The sequence below is a fragment of the Schistocerca gregaria genome, chromosome 6, assembly GCF_023897955.1.
Source record: "Schistocerca gregaria isolate iqSchGreg1 chromosome 6, iqSchGreg1.2, whole genome shotgun sequence".
NCBI classification, from domain to species: domain Eukaryota; kingdom Metazoa; phylum Arthropoda; class Insecta; order Orthoptera; family Acrididae; genus Schistocerca; species Schistocerca gregaria.
Window position 1 is genome coordinate 699,426 of NC_064925.1, and position 18,796 is coordinate 718,221.

The 18,796-nt window shown below is 50.3% G+C and overlaps 2 protein-coding genes across 2 annotated transcripts; both read left to right on the forward strand.

Annotated features, from left to right (window-relative positions):
- The first annotated feature begins 641 nt into the window (after window positions 1-641).
- LOC126278252 (uncharacterized) lies at window positions 642-2,946 on the forward strand. Its single transcript, XM_049978246.1, has 5 exons — window positions 642-795; window positions 1,275-1,553; window positions 1,689-1,898; window positions 2,102-2,380; window positions 2,585-2,946. The coding sequence occupies exons 1-5, from the start codon at window positions 642-644 to the stop codon at window positions 2,944-2,946; spliced, it is 1,284 nt and encodes a 427-aa protein (XP_049834203.1).
- An 8,788-nt stretch (window positions 2,947-11,734) lies between these two features.
- On the forward strand, window positions 11,735-13,260 carry LOC126278266 (U1 small nuclear ribonucleoprotein 70 kDa-like). Its single transcript, XM_049978268.1, has 3 exons — window positions 11,735-11,888; window positions 12,161-12,508; window positions 12,644-13,260. Exons 1-3 carry the CDS (start codon window positions 11,735-11,737, stop codon window positions 13,258-13,260), a joined length of 1,119 nt encoding a protein of 372 aa, XP_049834225.1.
- The last annotated feature ends 5,536 nt before the right edge of the window (window positions 13,261-18,796 follow it).

Genomic DNA, 18,796 nt, shown 5'->3' on the forward strand with positions numbered 1-18,796 from the left:
GATCTAAGAGTCAAGTGACAACGTCCAAAGCATATGGTGACCTGGACCGAGAACGAGCATATGATCTAAGATTCCGACGACAAGTGACAACATCCAAAGCAGATGGTGACCTGGACCGCGACCGAGCATATGATCTATGAGTCCGACGACAAGTGACAATGTCCAAAGCAGACGGTGACCTGGACCGAGACCGAGCATATGATCTAAGAGTCCGACGACATGTGACAATGTCCAAAGCAGACGGTAACCTGGACTGAGACAGAGCATATGATCTATGAGTCTGACGACAAGTGACAACGTCCAAAGCAGATGGTGACCTGGACCGAGAACGAGCATATGATCTAAGAGTCCGACGACAAGTGACAACATCCAAAGCAGATGGTGACCTGGACCAAGAACGAGCATATGATCTAAGAGTCCGACGACAAGTGACAAAGTCCAAAGCAGTTGGTGACCTGGACCGAGACCGAGCATATGATCTAAGAGTCCGGCGACAAGTGACAACGTCCAAAGTAGACGGTAACCTGGACCGAGACCGAGCATATGATCTAAGAGTCCGACGACAAGTGACAACGTCGTAAGAAGATGGTGACCTGGACCTAGAACGAGCATATGATCTAAGAGTCCGACGACAAGTGACAATGTCCAAAGCAGATGGTGACCTGGACCGCGACCGAGCATATGATCTAAGAGTCCAACAACAAGTGACAATGTCCAAAGCAGACGGTGACCTGGACCGAGACCGAGCATATGATCTAAGAGTCCGACGACAAGTGACAACGTCCAAAGCAGATGGTACCTGGACCTAGACCGAGCATATGTTCTAAGAGTCCGACGACAAGTGACAATGTCCAAAGCAGATGGTGACCTGGACCGAGAAAGAGCATATGATCTAAGAGTCCGACGACAAGTCTAAACGTCCAAAGCAGATGGTGACCTGGACCGAGAACGAGCATATGATCTAAGAGTCCGACGACAAGTGACAATGTCCAAAGCAGACGGTGAGCTGGACCGAGACCGAGCATATGATCTAAGAGTCCGACGACAAGTGACAATGTCCAAAGCAGACGGTAACCTCGACCGAGACCGAGCATATTATCTAAGAGTCCGACGACAAGTGACAACGTCCAAAGTAGACGGTAACCTGGACCGAGACCGAGCATATGATCTAAGAGTCCGACGACAAGTGACAATGTATAAAGCAGACGGTGACCTGGACAGAGACAGAGCATATGATCTATGAGTCCGACGACAAGTGACAACCTCCAAAGCAGATGGTGACCTGGAACGAGAACGAGCATATGATCTAAGAGTCCGACGACAAGTGACAACGTCCAAAGCAGATGGAGACCTGGACCGAGAACGAGCATATGATCTAAGAGTCCGACGACAAGTGACAAAGTCCAAACCAGATGGTGACCTGGACCGAGACCGAGCATATGATCTAAGAGTCCGACGACAAGTCACAATGTCCAAAGCAGACGGTGACCTGGACCGAGACCGAGCATATGATCTAAGAGTCCAACGACAAGTGACAACGTCCAAAGTAGAAGGTAACCTGGACCGAGACCGAGCATATTATCTGAGAGTCCGACGACAAGTAACAATGTCCAAAGCAGACGGTGACCTGGACTGAGACAGAGCACATGATCTATGAGTCCGACGACAAGTGACAACGTCCAAAGCAGATGGTGACCTGGACCGAGAACGAGCATATGATCTAAGAGTCCGACGACAAGTGACAACGTCCAAAGCAGATGGTGACTTGGACCGAGAACGAGCATATGATCTAAGAGTCCGACGACGAGTGACAACGTCCAAAGCAGATGGTGACCTGGACCTCGACCGAGCATATGATCTAAGAGTCCGACGACAAGTGACTATGTCCAAAGCAGACGGTGACATGGACTGAGACAGAGCATATGATCTAAGAGTCCGATGACAAGTGACAACGTCCAAAGCAGATGGTGACCTGGACCGAGAACGAGCATATGATCTAAGAGCCGACGACAAGTGACAATGTCCAAAGCAGACGGTGACCTGGACTGAGACAGAGCACATGATCTATGAGTCCGACCACAAGTGACAACGTCCAAAGCAGATGGTGACCTGGACCGAGAACGAGCATATGATCTAAGAGTCCGACGACAAGTGACAACGTCTAAAGCAGATGGTGACCTGGACCGAGACCGTGCATATGATCTAAGAGTCCAACGACAAGTGACAATGTCCAAAGCAGATGGTGACCTGGACCGCGTCGGAGCATATGATCTAAGAGTCCGACGACAAGTGACAATGTCCAAAGCAGACGGTGACCTGGACCGAGACCGAGCATATGATCTAGGAGTCCGACGACAAGTGACAATGTCCAAAGCAGACGGTAACCTCGACCGAGACCGAGCATATTATCTAAGAGTCCGACGACAGTTGACAACGTCCAAAGTAGACGGTAACCTGGACCGAGACCGAGCATATGATCTAAGAGTCCGACGACAAGTGACAATGTATAAAGCAGACAGTGACCTGGACTGAGACAGAGCATATGATCTATGAGTCCGACGACAAGTGACAACCTCCAAAGCAGATGGTGACCTGGAACGAGAACGAGCATATGATCTAAGAGTCCGACGACAAGTGACAACGTCCAAAGCAGATGGAGACCTGGATCGAGAACGAGCATATGATCTAAGAGTCCGACGACAAGTGACAACGTCCAAAGCAGATGGCGACCTGGACCGCGACCGAGTATATGGTCTAAGAGAAGGACGACAAGTCACAATGTTAAAAGCAGACGGTGACCTGGACCGAGACCGAGCATATGATCTAAGATTCCGACGACAAGTGACAACGTCCAAAGTAGATGGTAACCTGGACCGAGACCGATCATATGATCTAAGAGTCCGACGACAAGTGACAATGTCCAAAGCAGACGGTGACCTGGACTGAGACAGAGCATATGATCTATGAGTCCGACGACAAGTGACAATGTCCAAAGCAGATGGTGACCTGGACCGAGAACGAGCATATGATCTAAGAGTCCGACGACAAGTGACAACGTCCAAGGCAGATGGTGACCTGTACCAAGAACGAGCATATGATCTAAGAGTCCGACGACAAGTGACAAAGTCCAAAGCAGATGGTGACCTGGACCGAGACCGAGCATATGATCTAAGAGTCCGACGACAAGTGACAACTTCCAAAGTAGACGGTAACCTGGACCGAGACCGAGCATATGATCTAAGAGTCCGACGACAAGTGACAATGTCCAAAGCAGACGGTGACCTGGACTGAGACAGAGCATATGATCCTTGAGTCCGACGACAAGTGGCAACGTCCAAAGCAGATGGTGACCTGGACCTAGACCGAGCATATGTTCTAAGAGTCCGACAACAAGTGTAATGTCCAAAGCAGATGGTGACCTGGACCGCGACCGTGCATATGATCTAAGAGTCCAACGACAAGTGATAATGTCCAAAGCAGATGGTGACCTGGACCGCGTCCGAGCATATGATCTAAGAGTCCGACGACAAGTGACAATGTCCAAAGCAGACGGTGACCTGGACCGAGACCGAGCATATGATCTAAGAGTCCGACGACAAGTGAGAATGTCCAAAGCAGACGGTAACCTCGACCGAGACCGAGCATATTATCTAAGAGTCCGACGACAAGTGACAACGTCCAAAGTAGACGGTAACCTGGACCGAGACCGAGCATATGATCTAAGAGTCCGACGACAAGTGACAATGTATAAAGCAGACGGTGACCTGGACTGAGACAGAGCATATGATCTATGAGTCCGACGACAAGTGACAACCTCCAAAGCAGATGGTGACCTGGAACGAGAACGAGCATATGATCTAAGAGTCCGACGACAAGTGACAACGTCCAAAGCAGATGGAGACCTGGACCAAGAACGATCATACGATCTAAGAGTCCGACGACAAGTGACAACGTCCAAAACAGATGGTGACCTGGACCGAGAACGAGCATATGATCTAAGAGTCCGACGACAAGTGACAATGTCCAAAGCAGATGGTGACCTGGACCGAGACCGAGCATATGATCTAAGAGTCCGATGACAAGTGACAATGTCCAAAGCAGACGGTGACCTGGACCGAGACCGAGCATATGATCTAAGAGTCCGACGACAAGTGACAACGTCCAAAGCAGATGGTGACCTGGACCGAGAACGAGCATATTATCTAAGAGTCCGACGACAAGTGACAACATCCAAAGCAGATGATGACCTGGACCGAGAACGAGCATATGATCTAAGAGTCCGACGCCAAGTGACAACGTCCAAAGCAGACGGTGACCTAGACCGAGAACGAGCATATAATCTAAGAGTCCGACGACAAGTGACAATGTCCAAAGCAGACGGTGACCTGGACCGAGACCGAGTATATGATCTAAGACTCCGACGACAAGGGACAATGTCCAAAGCAGACGGTGACCTGAACCGAGACCGAGCATATTATCTAAGAGTCAGACGACAAGTGACAACGTCCAAAGCAGATGGTGACCTGGACCTAGACCGAGCATATGATCTAAGAGTCCGACGACAAGTGACAATGTCCAAAGCAGATGGTGACCTGGACCGCAACCGAGCATATGAATTAAGAGTCCAACGACAAGTGACATGTCCAAAGCAGATGGTGACCTGGACCGCGACCGAGCATATGATCTAAGAGTCCGACGACAAGTGACAATGTCCAAAGCAGACGGTGACCTGGACCGAGACCGAGCATATGATCTAAGAGTCCGACGACAAGTGACAATGTCCAAAGCAGACGGTGACCTGGACCGCGACCCAGCATATGATCTAAGAGTCCGACGACAAGTGACAACGTCCAAAGTAGACGGTAACCTGGACCGAGACCGAGCATATGATCTAAGAGTCCGACGACAAGTGACAACGTCCAAAGCAGATGGTGACCTGGACCGAGAACGAGCATATGATCTAAGAGTCCGACGACAAGTGACAAAGTCCAAAGCAGACGGTGCCTTGGACCGAGACCGAGCATATGATCTAAGAGTCCGACGACAAGTGACAATGTCCAAATCAGACGGTGACCTGGACCGAGACCGAGCATATGATCTAAGAGTCCGACGACAAGTGACAATGTCCAAAGCAGACGGTGACCTGGACTGAGACAGAGCATATGATCCTTGAGTCCGACGACAAGTGGCAACGTCCAAAGCAGATGGTGACCTGGACCTAGACCGAGCATATGTTCTAAGAGTCCGACAACAAGTGTAATGTCCAAAGCAGATGGTGACCTGGACCGCGACCGTGCATATGATCTAAGAGTCCAACGACAAGTGATAATGTCCAAAGCAGATGGTGACCTGGACCGCGTCCGAGCATATGATCTAAGAGTCCGACGACAAGTGACAATGTCCAAAGCAGACGGTGACCTGGACCGAGACCGAGCATATGATCTAAGAGTCCGACGACAAGTGAGAATGTCCAAAGCAGACGGTAACCTCGACCGAGACCGAGCATATTATCTAAGAGTCCGACGACAAGTGACAACGTCCAAAGTAGACGGTAACCTGGACCGAGACCGAGCATATGATCTAAGAGTCCGACGACAAGTGACAATGTATAAAGCAGACGGTGACCTGGACTGAGACAGAGCATATGATCTATGAGTCCGACGACAAGTGACAACCTCCAAAGCAGATGGTGACCTGGAACGAGAACGAGCATATGATCTAAGAGTCCGACGACAAGTGACAACGTCCAAAGCAGATGGAGACCTGGACCAAGAACGATCATACGATCTAAGAGTCCGACGACAAGTGACAACGTCCAAAACAGATGGTGACCTGGACCGAGAACGAGCATATGATCTAAGAGTCCGACGACAAGTGACAATGTCCAAAGCAGATGGTGACCTGGACCGAGACCGAGCATATGATCTAAGAGTCCGATGACAAGTGACAATGTCCAAAGCAGACGGTGACCTGGACCGAGACCGAGCATATGATCTAAGAGTCCGACGACAAGTGACAACGTCCAAAGCAGATGGTGACCTGGACCGAGAACGAGCATATTATCTAAGAGTCCGACGACAAGTGACAACATCCAAAGCAGATGATGACCTGGACCGAGAACGAGCATATGATCTAAGAGTCCGACGCCAAGTGACAACGTCCAAAGCAGACGGTGACCTAGACCGAGAACGAGCATATAATCTAAGAGTCCGACGACAAGTGACAATGTCCAAAGCAGACGGTGACCTGGACCGAGACCGAGTATATGATCTAAGACTCCGACGACAAGGGACAATGTCCAAAGCAGACGGTGACCTGAACCGAGACCGAGCATATTATCTAAGAGTCAGACGACAAGTGACAACGTCCAAAGCAGATGGTGACCTGGACCTAGACCGAGCATATGATCTAAGAGTCCGACGACAAGTGACAATGTCCAAAGCAGATGGTGACCTGGACCGCAACCGAGCATATGAATTAAGAGTCCAACGACAAGTGACATGTCCAAAGCAGATGGTGACCTGGACCGCGACCGAGCATATGATCTAAGAGTCCGACGACAAGTGACAATGTCCAAAGCAGACGGTGACCTGGACCGAGACCGAGCATATGATCTAAGAGTCCGACGACAAGTGACAATGTCCAAAGCAGACGGTGACCTGGACCGCGACCCAGCATATGATCTAAGAGTCCGACGACAAGTGACAACGTCCAAAGTAGACGGTAACCTGGACCGAGACCGAGCATATGATCTAAGAGTCCGACGACAAGTGACAACGTCCAAAGCAGATGGTGACCTGGACCGAGAACGAGCATATGATCTAAGAGTCCGACGACAAGTGACAAAGTCCAAAGCAGACGGTGCCTTGGACCGAGACCGAGCATATGATCTAAGAGTCCGACGACAAGTGACAATGTCCAAATCAGACGGTGACCTGGACCGAGACCGAGCATATGATCTAAGAGTCCGACAACAAGTGACAAAGTCCAAAGCAGATGGTGACCTGGACCGAGAAAGAGCATATGATCTAAGAGTCCGACGACAAGTGACAACGTCCAAAGCAGATGGTGACCTGGACCGAGACCGAGCATATGATCTAAGAGTCCGACGACAAGTGACAATGTCCAAAGCAGACGGTGACCTGGACCGAGACCGAGCATATTATCTAAGAGTCCGACGATAAGTGACAACGTCCAAAGCAGATGGCGACCTGGACCGTCACCGAGCATATGATCTAAGAGTCCGACGACAAGTGACAAGGTCCAAAGCAGATGGTGACCTGGACCGAGAAAGAGCATATGATCCAAGAGTCCGACGACAAGTCACAACGTCCAAAGCAGATGGTGACCTGGACCGAGACCGAATATGATCTAAGAGTCCGACGACAAGTGACAATGTCCAAAGCAGACGGTGACCTGGACCGAGACCGAGCATATTATCATAGAGTCCGACGACAAGTGACAACGTCCAAAGCAGATGGGGACCTGGACCGCGACCGAGTATATGATCTAAGAGTCGGACGACAAGTGACAATGTCCAAAGCAGACGGTGACCTGGACCGAGACCGAGCATATGATCTAAGTGACCGACGACAAGTGACAATGTCCAAAGTAGACGGTAACCTGGACCGAGACCGAGCATATGATCTAAGAGTCCGACGACAAGTGACAATGTCCAAAGCCGACGGTGACCTGGACTGAGACAGAGCATATGATCTATGAGTCCGACGACAAGTGACAACGTCCAAAGCAGATGGTGACCTGGACCGAGAACGAGCATATGATCTAAGAGTCAAGTGACAACGTCCAAAGCATATGGTGACCTGGACCGAGAACGAGCATATGATCTAAGATTCCGACGACAAGTGACAACATCCAAAGCAGATGGTGACCTGGACCGCGACCGAGCATATGATCTATGAGTCCGACGACAAGTGACAATGTCCAAAGCAGACGGTGACCTGGACCGAGACCGAGCATATGATCTAAGAGTCCGACGACATGTGACAATGACCAAAGCAGACGGTAACCTGGACTGAGACAGAGCATATGATCTATGAGTCTGACGACAAGTGACAACGTCCAAAGCAGATGGTGACCTGGACCGAGAACGAGCATATGATCTAAGAGTCCGACGACAAGTGACAACATCCAAAGCAGATGGTGACCTGGACCAAGAACGAGCATATGATCTAAGAGTCCGACGACAAGTGACAAAGTCCAAAGCAGATGGTGACCTGGACCGAGACCGAGCTTATGATCTAAGAGTCCGGCGACAAGTGACAACGTCCAAAGTAGACGGTAACCTGGACCGAGACCGAGCATATGATCTAAGAGTCCGACGACAAGTGACAACGTCGTAAGCAGATGGTGACCTGGACCTAGAACGAGCATATGATCTAAGAGTCCGACGACAAGTGACAATGTCCAAAGCAGATGGTGACCTGGACCGCGACCGAGCATATGATCTAAGAGTCCAACAACAAGTGACAATGTCCAAAGCAGACTGTGACCTGGACCGAGACCGAGCATATGATCTAAGAGTCCGACGACAAGTGACAACGTCCAAAGCAGATGGTACCTGGACCTAGACCGAGCATATGTTCTAAGAGTCCGACGACAAGTGACAATGTCCAAAGCAGATGGTGACCTGGACCGAGAAAGAGCATATGATCTAAGAGTCCGACGACAAGTCTAAATGTCCAAAGCAGATGGTGACCTGGACTGAGAACGAGCATATGATCTAAGAGTCCGACGACAAGTGACAATGTCCAAAGCAGACGGTGAGCTGGACCGAGACCGAGCATATGATCTAAGAGTCCGACGACAAGTGACAATGTCCAAAGCAGACGGTAACCTCGACCGAGACCGAGCATATTATCTAAGAGTCCGACGACAAGTGACAACGTCCAAAGTAGACGGTAACCTGGACCGAGACCGAGCATATGATCTAAGAGTCCGACGACAAGTGACAATGTATAAAGCAGACGGTGACCTGGACAGAGACAGAGCATATGATCTATGAGTCCGACGACAAGTGACAACCTCCAAAGCAGATGGTGACCTGGAACGAGAACGAGCATATGATCTAAGAGTCCGACGACAAGTGACAACGTCCAAAGCAGATGGAGACCTGGACCGAGAACGAGCATATGATCTAAGAGTCCGACGACAAGTGACAACGTCCAAAGCAGTTGGAGACCTGGACCGAGAACGAGCATATGATCTAAGAGTCTGACGACAAGTGACAACGTCCAAAGCAGATGGTGACCTGGACCGCGACCGAGCATATGATCTAAGAGTCCGACGACAAGTGACAATGTCCAAAGCAGACGGTGTCCTGGACCGAGACCGAGCATATGATCTAAGAGTCCGACGACAAGTGACAACGTCCAAAGTAGACGGCAACCTGGACCGAGACCGAGCATATGATCTAAGAGTCCGACGACAAGTGACAATGTCCAAAGCAGACGGTGACCTGGACTGAGACAGAGCATATGATCTATGAGTCCGACGACAAGTGACAACGTCCAAAGCAGATGGTGACCTGGACCGAGAACGTGCATATGATCAAAGAGTCCGACGACAAGTGACAACGTCCAAAGCAGATGGTGACCTGGACCAAGAACGAGCATATGATCTAAGAGTCCGACGACAAGTGACTACGTCCAAAGCAGATGGTGACTTGGACCGAGAACGAGCATATGATCTAAGAGTCCGACGACAAGTGACAATGTCCAAAGCAGACGGTGACCTGGACCGAGACAGAGCATATGATCTAAGAGTCCGATGACAAGTGACAATGTCCAAAGCAGACGGTGACCTGGACCGAGACCGAGCATATGATCTAAGAGTCCGACGACAAGTGACAATGTCCAAAGCAGACGGTGACCTGGACCGAGAACGAGCATATGATCTAAGAGTCCGACGACAAGTGTCAACGTCCAAAGCAGATGGTGACCTGGACCGAGACCGAGCATATGATCTAAGAGTCCGACGACAAGTGACAATGTCCAAAGCAGATGCTGATCCGGACCGAGACCGAGCATATTATCTAAGAGTCCGACGACAAGTGACAATGTCCAAAGCAGACGGTGACCTGGACCAAGACCAAGCATATTATCTAAGAGTCCGACGACAAGTGACAACATCCAGAGCAGATGGTGACCTGGACCGAGAACGAGCATATGATCTAAGAGTCCGACGACAAGTGCCAACGTCCAAAGCAGATGTTGACCTGGACCGCGACTGAGCATATGATCTAAGAGTCCGACGACAAATGAAAATGTCCAAAGCAGATGGTGACCTGGACCGGGACCGAGCATATGATCTAAGAGTCCGACAACAAGTGACAATGTCCAAAGCAGACGGTGACCTGGACCGAGACCGAGCATATGATCTAAGAGTCCGACGACAAGTGACAACGTCCAAAGCAGACGGTGACCTGGACCGCGACCGAGCATATGGTCTAAGAGTCCGACGACAAGTGACAATGTCCAAAGCAGACGGTGACCTGGACCGAGACCGAGCATATGATCTAAGAGTCCGACGACAAGTGACAATGTCCAAAGCAGACGGTGGCCTGGACCGCGACCGAGCATATTATCTAAGAGTCCGACGACAAGTGACAACGTCCAAAGCAGATGGAGACCTGGACCGAGAACGAGCATATGATCTAAGAGTCCGACGACAAGTGACAACGTCCAAAGCAGATGGCGTCCTGGACCGCGACCGAGTATATGATCTAAGAGTCCAACGACAAGTCACAATGTCCAAAGCAGACGGTGACCTGGACCGAGACCGAGCATATGATCTAAGAGTCCGACGACAAGTGACAACGTCCAAAGTAGACGGTAATCTGGACCGAGACCGAGCATATGATCTAAGAGTCCGACGACAAGTGACAATGTCCAAAGCAGACGGTGACCTTGACTGAGACAGAGCATATGATCTATGAGTCCGACGACAAGTGACAACGTCCAAAGCAGATGGTGACCTGGACCGAGACCGAGCATATGATCTAAGAGTCCGACGACAAGTGACAATGTCCAAAGCAGACGGTGACCTGGACCGAGACCGAGCATATGATCTAAGAGTCCGACGACAAGTGACAACGTCCAAAGTAGACGGTAACCTGGACCGAGACCGAGCATATGATCTAAGAGTCCGACGAAAAGTGACAATGTCCAAAGCAGACGGTGACCTGGACTGAGACAGAGCATATGATCTATGAGTCCGACGACAAGTGACAACGTCCAAAGCAGACGGTGACCTGGACCGAGAACGAGCATATGATCTACGAGTCCGACGACAAGTGACAACCTCCAAAGCAGATGGTGACCTGGAACGAGAACGAGCATATGATCTAAGAGTCCGACGACAGGTGACAACGTCAAAAGCAGATGGAGACCTGGACCGAGAACGAGCATATGATCTAAGAGTCCGACGACAAGTGACAACGTCCAAAGCAGATGGCGACCTGGACCGCGACCGAGTATATGGTCTAAGAGTCCGACGACAAGTCACAATGTCCAAAGCAGACGGTGACCTGGACCGAGACCGAGCATATGATCTAAGAGTCCGGCGACAAGTGACAACGTCCAAAGTAGACGGTAACCTGGACCGAGACCGAGCATATGATCTAAGAGTCCGACGACAAGTGACAACGTCGTAAGCAGATGGTGACCTGGACCTAGAACGAGCATATGATCTAAGAGTCTGACGACAAGTGACAATGTTCAAAGCAGATGGTGACCTGGACCGCGACCGAGCATATGATCTAAGAGTCCAACAACAAGTGACAATGTCCAAAGCAGACGGTGACCTGGACCGAGACCGAGCATATGATCTAAGAGTCCGACGACAAGTGACAACGTCCAAAGCAGATGGTACCTGGACCTAGACCGAGCATATGTTCTAAGAGTCCGACGACAAGTGACAATGTCCAAAGCAGACGGTAACCTCGACCGAGACCGAGCATATTATCTAAGAGTCCGACGACAAGTGACAACGTCCAAAGTAGACGGTAACCTGGACCGAGACCGAGCATATGATCTAAGAGTCCGACGACAAGTGACAATGTATAAAGCAGACGGTGACCTGGACAGAGACAGAGCATATGATCTATGAGTCCGACGACAAGTGACAACCTCCAAAGCAGATGGTGACCTGGAACGAGAACGAGCATATGATCTAAGAGTCCGACGACAAGTGACAACGTCCAAAGCAGATGGAGACCTGGACCGAGAACGAGCATATGATCTAAGAGTCCGACGACAAGTGACAACGTCCAAAGCAGATGGAGACCTGGACCGAGAACGAGCATATGATCTAAGAGTCCGACGACAAGTGACAACGTCCAAAGCAGATGGCGACCTGGACCGCGACCGAGTATATGGTCTAAGAGTCCGACGACAAGTCACAATGTCCAAAGCAGACGGTGACCTGGACCGAGACCGAGCATATGATCTAAGAGTCCGACGACAAGTGACAACGTCCAAAGTAGACGGTAACCTGGACCGAGACCGAGCATATGATCTAAGAGTCCGACGACAAGTGACAATGTCCAAAGCAGACGGTGACCTGGACTGAGACAGAGCATATGATCTATGAGTCCGACGACAAGTGACAACGTCCAAAGCAGATGGTGACCTGGACCGAGAACGAGCATATGATCTAAGAGTCCGACGACAAGTGACAACGTCGAAAGCAGATGGTGACCTGGACCGAGAACGAGCATATGATCTAAGAGTCCGACGACGAGTGACAACGTCCAAAGCAGATGGTGACCTGGACCGCGACCGAGCATATGATCTAAGAGTCCGACGACAAGTGACAATGTCCAAAGCAGACGGTGACCTGGACCGAGACCGTGCATATGATCTAAGAGTCCGACGACAAGTGACAACGTCCAAAGTAGACGGCAACCTGGACCGAGACCGAGCATATGATCTAAGAGTCCGACGACAAGTGACAACGTCCAAAGCAGATGGTGACCTGGACCGAGAACGAGCATATGATCTAAGAGTCCGACGACAAGTGACAACATCCAAAGCAGATGGTGACCTGGACCAAGAACGAGCATATGATCTAAGAGTCCGACGACAAGTGACAAAGTCCAAAGCAGATGGTGACCTGGACCGAGACCGAGCATATGATCTAAGAGTCCGGCGACAAGTGACAACGTCCAAAGTAGACGGTAACCTGGACCGAGACCGAGCATATGATCTAAGAGTCCGACGACAAGTGACAATGTCGTAAGCAGATGGTGACCTGGACCTAGAACGAGCATATGTTCTAAGAGTCCGACGACAAGTGACAATGTCCAAAGCAGATGGTGACCTGGACCGCGACCGAGCATATGATCTAAGAGTCCAACAACAAGTGACAATGTCCAAAGCAGACGGTGACCTGGACCGAGACCGAGCATATGATCTAAGAGTCCGACGACAAGTGACAACGTCCAAAGCAGATGGTACCTGGACCTAGACCGAGCATATGTTCTAAGAGTCCGACGACAAGTGACAATGTCCAAAGCAGATGGTGACCTGGACCGAGAAAGAGCATATGATCTAAGAGTCCGACGACAAGTCTAAACGTCCAAAGCAGATGGTGACCTGGACCGAGAACGAGCATATGATCGAAGAGTCCGACGACAAGTGACAATGTATAAAGCAGACGGTGACCTGGACAGAGACAGAGCATATGATCTATGAGTCCGACGACAAGTGACAACCTCCAAAGCAGATGGTGACCTGGAACGAGAACGAGCATATGATCTAAGAGTCCGACGACAAGTGACAACGTCCAAAGCAGATGGAGACCTGGACCGAGAACGAGCATATGATCTAAGAGTCCGACGACAAGTGACAACGTCCAAAGCAGATGGCGACCTGGACCGCGACCGAGTATATGGTCTAAGAGAAGGACGACAAGTCACAATGTCCAAAGCAGACGGTGACCTGGACCGAGACCGAGCATATGATCTAAGATTCCGACGACAAGTGACAACGTCCAAAGTAGATGGTAACCTGGACCGAGACCGAGCATATGATCTAAGAGTCCGACGACAAGTGACAATGTCCAAAGCAGACGGTGACCTGGACTGAGACAGAGCATATGATCTATGAGTCCGACGACAAGTGACAATGTCCAAAGCAGATGGTGACCTGGACCGAGAACGAGCATATGATCTAAGAGTCCGACGACAAGTGACAACGTCCAAAGCAGATGGTGACCTGTACCAAGAACGAGCATATGATCTAAGAGTCCGACGACAAGTGTCAACGTCCAAAGCAGATGGTGACCTGGACCGAGACCGAGCATATGATCTAAGAGTCCGACGACAAGTGACAACTTCCAAAGTAGACGGTAACCTGGACCGAGACCGAGCATATGATCTAAGAGTCCGACGACAAGTGACAATGTCCAAAGCAGACGGTGACCTGGACTGAGACAGAGCATATGATCCTTGAGTCCGACGACAAGTGGCAACGTCCAAAGCAGATGGTGACCTGGACCTAGACCGAGCATATGTTCTAAGAGTCCGACAACAAGTGTAATGTCCAAAGCAGATGGTGACCTGGACCGCGACCGTGCATATGATCTAAGAGTCCAACGACAAGTGATAATGTCCAAAGCAGATGGTGACCTGGACCGCGTCCGAGCATATGATCTAAGAGACCGACGACAAGTGACAATGTCCAACGCAGACGGTGACCTGGACCGAGACCGAGCATATGATCTAAGAGTCCGACGACAAGTGAGAATGTCCAAAGCAGACGGTAACCTCGACCGAGACCGAGCATATTATCTAAGAGTCCGACGACAAGTGACAACGTCCAAAGTAGACGGTAACCTGGACCGAGACCGAGCATATGATCTAAGAGTCCGACGACAAGTGACAATGTATAAAGCAGACGGTGACCTGGACTGAGACAGAGCATATGATCTATGAGTCCGACGACAAGTGACAACCTCCAAAGCAGATGGTGACCTGGAACGAGAACGAGCATATGATCTAAGAGTCCGACGACAAGTGACAACGTCCAAAGCAGATGGAGACCTGGACCAAGAACGATCATACGATCTAAGAGTCCGACGACAAGTGACAACGTCCAAAACAGATGGTGACCTGGACCGAGAACGAGCATATGATCTAAGAGTCCGACGACAAGTGACAATGTCCAAAGCAGATGGTGACCTGGACCGAGACCGAGCATATGATCTAAGAGTCCGATGACAAGTGACAATGTCCAAAGCAGACGGTGACCTGGACCGAGACCGAGCATATGATCTAAGAGTCCGACGACAAGTGACAACGTCCAAAGCAGATGGTGACCTGGACCGAGAACGAGCATATTATCTAAGAGTCCGACGACAAGTGACAACATCCAAAGCAGATGGTGACCTGGACCGAGAACGAGCATATGATCTAAGAGTCCGACGCCAAGTGACAACGTCCAAAGCAGACGGTGACCTAGACCGAGAACGAGCATATAATCTAAGAGTCCGACGACAAGTGACAATGTCCAAAGCAGACGGTGACCTGTACCGAGACCGAGTATATGATCTAAGACTCCGACGACAAGGGACAATGTCCAAAGCAGACGGTGACCTGAACCGAGACCGAGCATATTATCTAAGAGTCAGACGACAAGTGACAACGTCCAAAGCAGATGGTGACCTGGACCTAGACCGAGCATATGATCTAAGAGTCCGACGACAAGTGACAATGTCCAAAGCAGATGGTGACCTGGACCGCAACCGAGCATATGATCTAAGAGTCCAACGACAAGTGACATGTCCAAAGCAGATGGTGACCTGGACCGCGACCGAGCATATGATCTAAGAGTCCGACGACAAGTGACAATGTCCAAAGCAGACGGTGACCTGGACCGAGACCGAGCATATGATCTAAGAGTCCGACGACATGTGACAATGTCCAAAGCAGACGGTGACCTGGACCGCGACCCAGCATATGATCTAAGAGTCCGACGACAAGTGACAACGTCCAAAGTAGACGGTAACCTGGACCGAGACCGAGCATATGATCTAAGAGTCCGACGACAAGTGACAACGTCCAAAGCAGATGGTGACCTGGACCGAGAACGAGCATATGATCTAAGAGTCCGACGACAAGTGACAAAGTCCAAAGCAGACGGTGCCTTGGACCGAGACCGAGCATATGATCTAAGAGTCCGACGACAAGTGACAATGTCCAAATCAGACGGTGACCTGGACCGAGACCGAGCATATGATCTAAGAGTCCGACAACAAGTGACAAAGTCCAAAGCAGATGGTGACCTGGACCGAGAAAGAGCATATGATCTAAGAGTCCGACGACAAGTGACAACGTCCAAAGCAGATGGTGACCTGGACCGAGACCGAGCATATGATCTAAGAGTCCGACGACAAGTGACAATGTCCAAAGCAGACGGTGACCTGGACCGAGACCGAGCATATTATCTAAGAGTCCGACGATAAGTGACAACGTCCAAAGCAGATGGCGACCTGGACCGTCACCGTGCATATGATCTAAGAGTCCGACGACAAGTGACAAAGTCCAAAGCAGATGGTGACCTGGACCGAGAAAGAGCATATGATCCAAGAGTCCGACGACAAGTCACAACGTCCAAAGCAGATGGTGACCTGGACCGAGACCGAGCATATGATCTAAGAGTCCGACGACAAGTGACAATGTCCAAAGCAGACGGTGACCTGGACCGAGACCGAGCATATTATCATAGAGTCCGACGACAAGTGACAACGTCCAAAGCAGATGGGGACCTGGACCGCGACCGAGTATATGATCTAAGAGTCGGACGACAAGTGACAATGTCCAAAGCAGACGGTGACCTGGACCGAGACCGAGCATATGATCTAAGTGGCCGATGACAAGTGACAATGTCCAAAGTAGACGGTAACCGGGACCGAGACCGAGCATATGATCTAAGAGTCCGACGACAAGTGACAATGTCCAAAGCCGACGGTGACCTGGACTGAGACAGAGCATATGATCTATGAGTCCGACGACAAGTGACAACGTCCAAAGCAGATGGTGACCTGGACCGAGAACGAGCATATGATCTAAGAGTCAAGTGACAACGTCCAAAGCATATGGTGACCTGGACCGAGAACGTGCATATGATCTAAGATTCCGACGACAAGTGACAACATCCAAAGCAGATGGTGACCTGGACCGCGACCGAGCATATGATCTATGAGTCCGACGACAAGTGACAATGTCCAAAGCAGACGGTGACCTGGACCGAGACCGAGCATATGATCTAAGAGTCCGACGACATGTGACAATGTCCAAAGCAGACGGTAACCTGGACTGAGACAGAGCATATGATCTATGAGTCTGACGACAAGTGACAACGTCCAAAGCAGATGGTGACCTGGACCGAGAACGAGCATATGATCTAAGAGTCCGACGACAAGTGACAACATCCAAAGCAGATGGTGACCTGGACCAAGAACGAGCATATGATCTAAGCGTCCGACGACAAGTGACAAAGTCCAAAGCAGATGGTGACCTGGACCGAGACCGAGCATATGATCTAAGAGTCCGGCGACAAGTGACAACGTCCAAAGTAGACGGTAACCTGGACCGAGACCGAGCATATGATCTAAGAGTCCGACGACAAGTGACAACGTCGTAAGCAGATGGTGACCTGGACCTAGAACGAGCATATGATCTAAGAGTCCGACGACAAGTGACAATGTCCAAAGCAGATGGTGACCTGGACCGCGACCGAGCATATCATCTAAGAGTCCAACAACAAGTGACAATGTCCAAAGCAGACGGTGACCTGGACCGAGACCGAGCATATGATCTAAGAGTCCGACGACAAGTGACAACGTCCAAAGCAGATGGTACCTGGACCTAGACCGAGCATATGTTCTAAGAGTCCGACGACAAGTGACAATGTCCAAAGCAGATGGTGACCTGGACCGAGAAAGAGCATATGATCTAAGAGTCCGACGACAAGTCTAAACGTCCAAAGCAGATGGTGACCTGGACCGAGAACGAGCATATGATCTAATAGTCCGACGACAAGTGACAATGTCCAAAGCAGACGGTGAGCTGGACCGAGACCGAGCATATGATCTAAGAGTCCGACGACAAGTGACAATGTCCAAAGCAGACGGTAACCTCGACCGAGACCGAGCATATTATCTAAGAGTCCGACGACAAGTGACAACGTCCAAAGTACACGGTAACCTGGACCGAGACCGAGCATATGATCTAAGAGTCCGACGACAAGTGACAATGTATAAAGCAGACGGTGACCTGGACAGAGACAGAGCATATGATCTATGAGTCCGACGACAAGTGACAACCTCCAAAGCAGATGGTGACCTGGAACGAGAACGAGCATATGATCTAAGAGTCCGACGACAAGTGACAACGTCCAAAGCAGATGGAGACCTGGACCGAGAACGAGCATATGATCTAAGAGTCCGACGACAAGTGTCAACGTCCAAAGCAGTTGGAGACCTGGACCGAGAACGAGCATATGATCTAAGAGTCTGACGACAAGTGACAACGTCCAAAGCAGATGGTGACCTGGACCGCGACCGAGCATATGATCTAAGAGTCCGACGACAAGTGACAATGTCCAAAGCAGACGGTGTCCTGGACCGAGACCGAGCATATGATCTAAGAGTCCGACGACAAGTGACAACGTCCAAAGTAGACGGCAACCTGGACCGAGACCGAGCATATGATCTAAGAGTCCGACGACAAGTGACAATGTCCAAAGCAGACGGTGACCGGGACTGAGACAGA

Excerpts from the sequence above, each read along its gene's own strand:
- LOC126278252 (XM_049978246.1), top strand. The coding sequence starts at position 642 with ATGTCCAAAGCAGATGGTGACCTGGACCGCGACCGAGCATATGATCTA. Across the intron at positions 1,899-2,101 it reads GACTATGTCCAAAGCAGACG|ATGGTGACCTGGACCGAGAA; the intron begins GTGACATGGACT and ends CGTCCAAAGCAG. Across the intron at positions 2,381-2,584 it reads GACAATGTCCAAAGCAGACG|ATGGTGACCTGGAACGAGAA; the intron begins GTAACCTCGACC and ends CCTCCAAAGCAG.
- LOC126278266 (XM_049978268.1), top strand. The coding sequence starts at position 11,735 with ATGTTCAAAGCAGATGGTGACCTGGACCGCGACCGAGCATATGATCTA. Across the intron at positions 11,889-12,160 it reads GACAACGTCCAAAGCAGATG|ATGGTGACCTGGAACGAGAA; the intron begins GTACCTGGACCT and ends CCTCCAAAGCAG. Across the intron at positions 12,509-12,643 it reads GACAACGTCCAAAGTAGACG|ATGGTGACCTGGACCGAGAA; the intron begins GTAACCTGGACC and ends CGTCCAAAGCAG.